Source organism: Mercenaria mercenaria, chromosome 6, assembly GCF_021730395.1.
Source record: "Mercenaria mercenaria strain notata chromosome 6, MADL_Memer_1, whole genome shotgun sequence".
NCBI lineage: Eukaryota > Metazoa > Mollusca > Bivalvia > Venerida > Veneridae > Mercenaria > Mercenaria mercenaria.
In genome coordinates this window covers 61380327-61387397 of record NC_069366.1, presented here as the reverse complement: position 1 = coordinate 61387397, position 7071 = coordinate 61380327, and the positions used below count along the sequence as shown (strand labels likewise).

At 35.2% G+C, this 7071-nt stretch overlaps 1 protein-coding gene across 2 annotated transcripts in view; it reads right to left on the bottom strand.

Moving 5' to 3' along the window:
* Nucleotides 1-776: 776 nt before the first annotated feature.
* LOC123548736 (cytoplasmic tRNA 2-thiolation protein 2-B-like) overlaps nucleotides 777-7071 on the bottom strand; it is a 54459-nt gene continuing 48164 nt past the window's right edge. The window contains exons 13-16 of one of the 2 annotated variants that reach the window (XM_045336243.2): nucleotides 5488-5645; nucleotides 4619-4682; nucleotides 1593-1651; nucleotides 777-973 (exon numbers count right to left, since the gene is read on the bottom strand). In XM_045336243.2, the coding sequence (XP_045192178.2) occupies nucleotides 925-973; nucleotides 1593-1651; nucleotides 4619-4682; nucleotides 5488-5645 (330 nt within the window). In that variant the 3' untranslated portion in view covers nucleotides 777-924. The remainder of the gene's footprint in view (nucleotides 974-1592; nucleotides 1652-4618; nucleotides 4683-5487; nucleotides 5646-7071) is intronic. The other variant, XM_053546081.1, reaches the window with a different exon arrangement.

The following is a 7071-nucleotide window of genomic DNA, read 5'->3' as shown; positions in this document are numbered from 1 at the left end:
CAAGTTTCATTAATATATGGTCATAGATGTGGCCTCTAGTGTTAACTAGCTTTTCCTTTGATTTGACCCAGTGACCTAGTTTTTGACCCAAGATGACCCAGATTAAAACTTACCCTAAAGATCATCAAGACTAACATTCTAAGTTTCATAAAGATACAGTCATAAATGTGGCCTCTACAGTGTTAAGCTTTTCCTTTGATGTGGTGAACTTCTTTCCCAGCCCGATGACCCAATATCAAACTTGTCCAAAATATTATTGAGAGTAACATTCTGACCAAGTTTCATTAAGATTGGGCCAAAATTATGACCTCTAGAGTGTTAGTTGACTTTCCCTTTGATTTGACCTGATGACCTACTTTTTGACCCCAGACAACACAATATTGAACTCTTCTAAGACTTTATTGAGGGTAACATCAGACCAAGTTTCATTAAGATTGGGCAAAACTTTTGACCTCTAGAGTTTTAACAGTAAAATTGTTTCAGGTTAGATGCCACTTAATGTTTTAATTAAAATGTTACAGAATATTTAAATTGTACACTTTTAAGTTTGGAGACAAGTGTTGCATACACCATTGCCATTGGTCAATTTCAAGACTATGTTCAGAAATAATAAATCATATGCCTAGACGAGTCGGACTACTCCCAGAACTGACTTTTATCAGTCTGAACCCTGTTTCAACAGACTTTATTGTCTCTTTACTCTGACTTACACTAAAGGGACTGGCTCATAAAAGTTAAAAGTGATCAGCTTTGTGTGGGAGAATAAAACACAGTAATGATTTCTACAAAAAATACACTAGTAGTTTATTCATTCATTATTTCATAGTATGTTATAAATACATGACTTGAATAGATTGCTTAAATTGTGAACAGATGAAGTATCTGAAAATGTGAGCAAACTGACTGGAGTTTGTCTGTATCCTGTCATACATCCTGTAGAAGGAAGTCCTCTATTTCTTTCTTCATATTTGACCTGAAACATGAACAGAGAGATATATTTCTCATTTATTACACATCTGGACAGACTCCAAAATTTTGTACACTTAATTCCAAATAGTATTTTAAAGAATACTAATTTTCATAAACAAGAAATTGTAACTAAGTTACTAATCACCCCCAGGACACTTTTCATAAAATCTATTTCCAGTCAATCCAAAGTCTCCTTATATATACTACCTGAATATCTATGCACATGCGAAATGTAATTACAACAATACTTTTAACGCAAATATCAGAATTTATGAAATGGATCAGATAAACATTACAGACAATAAAACAAGCTTAAATTTAACACAACTGTTTCTTCTTCGAAAGATTTAACTTGATCACTGTACATCATGTTTATGTTCATCAACATGGCACACAATAGTGCGATAGAATGTCAGCAAATTAAACAGGAGGTCATGGATTTGAACTCGAGGACAGCTTTGTTACCACACTAATTTTATTGCAACAAGCCAATTTGTAACAAATAAGTTTTAATTAACCTAAATATGGGAGCCATAAAATACATATTATAAGCAATACTGTTGTAACTCATTAAATAGAGGAGTTACAGCAGTATTACGTTCAATCCTCGAAATGAAAGTTACCTTTTACTTCTCCAAGCTACATCACCGAGAACATATAGTGGTAATTTGTTAACATCATCCTGAAATCACAAAATAAACACTGTTATATAATAAAGCAATAAAATCCGGAGTCCGGATGCTCTCATTGAAGTAATCTACATTTCTGTATACAGCAATGCTAAAAAGATAACACAGTCTGCTCAGTTGTTTGAGCGCACGTCTTTAAAGGCCGCCAGTTGACATAAGGCAATCATCATTTCAAGATTGCCAGCCACAAGCCTAAGCCTCTCCATATACTGACAGGGAACTGTTTTCAGTCTGAAGAGCACTGTAATTCCAATATTCAAAATGACCAACAGATCTCTAAACAAAAAGGAGTCATCTGATGATGCATGCAATAATCATGACCCTGAACTGCTCACCTGAGTAATGTGAGCCACATGTTTAAAACAGCAAACTGATGCTAAAATATCAGAAAGTAGGTCAGTAGGTCACATTCATGGTCACTGAAAGTCAGTTTTAAGATCGGTGTGCAAAACTGTACATGTCATCCAAATTTTAAGGCTGTACCTTAAAAAACAAGAAAATAGGTCAGTGACTCCTAATCACTTGGTGTCATCAGGTAATTATAATTAAGCATTCTAGGAAATATGATCTGATTATTTTTGAAGTATTTACTCCTATATAACACATACAACAAGTGACCCCTAGGGTGGGGTGTCTTTTCACCCTAGGGGCATAATCTGGGCAATCTTGTTAAGAGATCCACTAGGCAATTCTACATACCAAATATCAAAGGCCTAGGCCTTGAACTTTCAGACAAGAAGATTTTTTTCCCTGTAGATATGTCTATGTTAAATCTGGGACCCTAAGGGCTGAGCCTCTTTTCACCCCAGGAGAATAATTTCAACAGTTTTGGTAGAGGAACACTAGGCAAGGCAACATGCCAAATATCAAAAGGCTATGCCTTGCAGTTTCAGGCAAGAAGATTTTTAGAAAATTTTCCTATGTAAGTATATGTAAAACTTGATACTCCCGAGGCAGGGCCTCTTTTTACCCCAGGGTTATAATTTGAACAATTTTGATAGAAGACCACAAGGCAATGCTACATACCAAATATCAAAGGCCTAGGTTTTGTGGTTTCAGACCAGAAGATTTTTAAAGTTTTTTCCTATATAAGTCTTTGTAAAATTTGTGACCCCCCGGGGCAGGACCTCTTTTCATCCTATGGGCACAGTTTGAACAAATTTCATAGAGGACCATCAGATGATGTCACATGCCAAATATCAAGGCCCTACGCCTTGCGGTTTTGGAATAGAAGACTGGCACCCAAGGAGCATTCCAGTGAAGTTTGGTGTAATTCTGCCCAGTAGTTTTCAAGAAGAAGATTTTTTTAGAAAATGTTGATGGACGGATGCATATTGCTGGACAGACGATGGACAATGAGCGGTCACAAAAGCTCACCATAAGCCTTTGGCTCAGGTGAGCTAAAAACACTAGCATCACTCTATTAAGCCAAAGCTTTCTCCTTTTATTGATTGGGAAACTGTTTCAACATGACAGTCACTGTGACCTAGACCTCTGACCTACTGACTCCCAAAACATCAAGGACCATATACAGACCACAGGCATTCAACCCAAAAAGTTTTGACTACTCTAAGTTGAGCCTTCTCCCATTACTGAATGGAAAAGGCTGATGTGAGCAAAACAATATACCCCCTCCTCCCAATATAAATCTAATTCAGTTGCAGGTCTATACTTACATAATGAGCTTGGAGCTTAATATTTAAGATGGTTTCTTTCAAGTAAAAATCTGAGTAAAGCAACATTACTTTGAGAAAAAAATGGTTTTACATAAACTATTACATCAGACACATATTATTTTATCAAAAACTAGAGCTATCAGTACAGGTGCTTTATACCTTAAGTACCACACTGATAAGGGTAAATAAAGTGTTGTAATCATGACTTGACCTTCAAATGTGACCTTGAACTGTACCTTTGTTTATGAAAATCCTTTCAGTAGTTCAGAAGATATCGAACAGACACAAATGTAAGCTATTGGATCTTTGACCTCTGTGACCTTTAACTTTAACCAAATGACATGGGTTTTGGACTCTGCATGTTGCCTTGTCAAAGTTTACAACTGATGCCAATTTTATAATGTTAATTCTAGTGGTTTAAAAGATATGGAGAGGACAATAATTTAAGCAAATTTGATTTTTGACCATTAATTGTGACCAAGTCCTTGACCCAAATTTTGTGACCTGGGTCATGCGCTCTGCAAGTCATCTTAATGAGCTGAATAACTGATGCTAGTCTTATGAAAATCTTTCAACAGATTTTGATTATGTAAAGCACACATGATTTAAGGCAAATTGAATGCTGACCTTCAAGTATGACCTTGTATATTGGGCCTAGTGATCCAGTTGTTAATTTGTGCACTCTGCATATCAACTTACTGAAGTTAATACTTTATGCTAGTTTTATGAACAGTTTTCCAGCAGTTTAGAAGTTACCGAGCAGACAATAAATTAAGATCCTTGAAATTGATTTGCAGAGCTCTCAATCAGACTACTAGGTTAAAGATCAGTTCAAGAAAATTATAATTTAATTAACAAATAATCAAGGCCTTCGAGTTGTTTATCGTCTAATTTACCATGGTTCAGAGTTCAGATGTGTAGGAATTGAACCACGAGGGCGTTAGCCCGAGTGGTTAAATACTGAAGCTTCTGAACGATGAACCGTGGTAAATTAGACGATAAATATTAAGAAGGCCTTGATTGTTTTCATTCTGACATGCTCATTGATATATTTTAATAGATATGATACTGGACTTCATTTTACGCGAGGAGTAATGTATCGGACGTCATGCGGCAATTTGACGTCATAATTGACGTCATAATGCTCTCTTACCGGTCCGCTTGTCAACCGTTGTTTATCACAGAATATACAGAGCTTGATTTCCTTCTTTGTTTAACTGGAAATCAAACCGAGTCATGTTAGAATATATCATATTTATTGTACTACAAACAGCTGCTGCTCACCATATCTCTCACTGTTAGTCTACATGCATAGCACAAACTGGACAGGACTTCTTTCTGATCGGGGCTGAAATGTTTATAAAAAAGAAACCAACAGATTATTTAATAATTTTCTTTCAATCAACCAAAATAAGAAGAACTGGTAGACTCCCTAATATTTACCTAGAGATATGTTCTCATACACCTTATCATACTGTAATATATATATTTTAATTTTTATCTATCAGCTGTTTATATCTCATAACAACTATTTGAAAGACAAAGCACTTCTTCACAATTAATTTGTTTCATTCTTTGATAATTCAATTAATAAATTTCACTTCAATCAATCTAAATATTAAACAACTGAAATGGAAACAACAAAAAATCTGCAATATTAATATTTTAGTTAATTTTAGGAATCAGCCCATTTAATAGACATACTTGCAAAGTCCATAAAGGTCTTTTTTTAAAGCTAGCGTTATTGCATGGAACAGCAACAGTCATACCTGTTCTATTACCACAATACTGACAGTTACAGTTACGACAACAGGAAAATGTCTTTATTTCCACAGTGGTCCGGGGTTCGATTCCTAGCGTGGTCATATTTTTTTCTTGATTTGGAACTTTTAAAATATTTTAGAAACAAAAATTCATATTCTAATGTTCATAATATGACCAAACTTCAATTTGAAAGGAAGATTATTTTTTAGCCAAATCTGGAGGCATGCTGCTTTAAGGGAATTATTGTTTCTATTCTGTAAATTTCAATACTAACAGCAACAGTTCAAAGGAATGTATCATATCTATTCTAAAGCTCAATATTTACACAAACAGTTTAAAGTAATGTATCTTGTATATTCTGTACAGCAACTGCTTAGGGTAGTTTATACCTATTTTGTGCTGTTGACTGACAACTACCATCACCTTCCCCACAGCATTCTACTGTCTTGCTGGAGTTGTCTCCCTCTATACAACCTTGTGATATCTTCTGCGAGAACTCTACTGCTGACAACGCAGATGAGACGCCAACACTTGTGTCTAGCGGAGCCTGAAAATGTTTACAATATATTTTGAAATCACATTATTTTGCAAGCACCAAACTTTCATGGTTTCTGCAATCACAGCTATTTCATGGAAATCTGAATTTTTGGATTTCATTTTTATACATGAAATATTATTATTATTATACATGTACAAGATTTATATAGCACCCTTTTCATGATAAACACGTTAAAAGGCACTTTACATATATTGCAGCCACACAGGGCGCGAAATCATCCTCTACTAGTACAGACTCGGAGCGATCTGACCAGAGGGACAGAGTGAGATAAAGCCCCCAGAACAGACAGAGAGAACATTTTAGATACAGACTTGTCCGGCAACTTAGCCTAGCTTTTTTTGAATAGACAGTCTGGCTTTTTAACGTTCCCAGTGTATTGCTTACTATAAATGGGATTTTATTTATTTGTGGGAATTTTATTTCAAGAAATCTATAAGCAACTATGAATCTTTCTGACAGTTGTGCTTTAAAGAAGTCTTAAATCTTCAAAGATGTTGTAACCAGATATTATACAGATCATGTTAATTAGGTAATTGCAGTTCTTTTTCACCTTTATTTATGGCAGACAGAAACAACCTGTTAGCCTGTCTGGCTGCATATTTCTTTACCCTGCAACATGGACCCAGCAAAACCTCAATTATTTAACCAGTTCCATGCTCTATGGTATCAATATACTGTAAACTCTACTATGTTAAAATACTGTAAGCTAACTGTAAGTTATATGAAATCAAATTACTGCAAGCTCTATATATTGTATCAAAGTACTGTCAGCTCTATGTAATCAAAATTATTTTTTGCCAATCTTTCCCCCAAAAGCAACATTTCATTCAAGTGTATGTAATATCCATGACTGTTTTACACGCGTTTGATCATTAGAAGCATCACATTTCCAGAAAGAAGGCACAAGAGTTAGAAAATTTGCATTATTCAGGATTCCATACTTTTTTGACAGTTCAAGCAAGCAGAGGTTTTGTGATAATAGGGCTGATTCTTAAACTGGTAAGTCGATATTTCACATATATGATCTTTATTCATTTTTGGGTCAAATAGCATTTTGCTTTTTTCAAAAGCACTCATAAATGTGTCATTATTTACAAAAACAAAAACCCACCAAAATTCTTCGATTTTGTACGTATTGATGCACAACACCAGCACCAGATGTCGCACAACCCATTTTAAGCCTATTCCCAGTGGGAATTGGATTGCACATTTACCACTCCTGTATAGGATCAAAATCTGCAAATTTATTGTAGGTTTACTGTAAGCTCTGTGGTTTCAAAAACCTGTGCTGTAGCCTTAGGCCTATAAAAAAAGAGCTGTATTTCTGGTGGCCCCACCGACCGTAAATTTTAATTGCTGACCATAATTTTTTTAGCTTAGACTGATTAATGCATGACCATGATAGTGCGTTGCT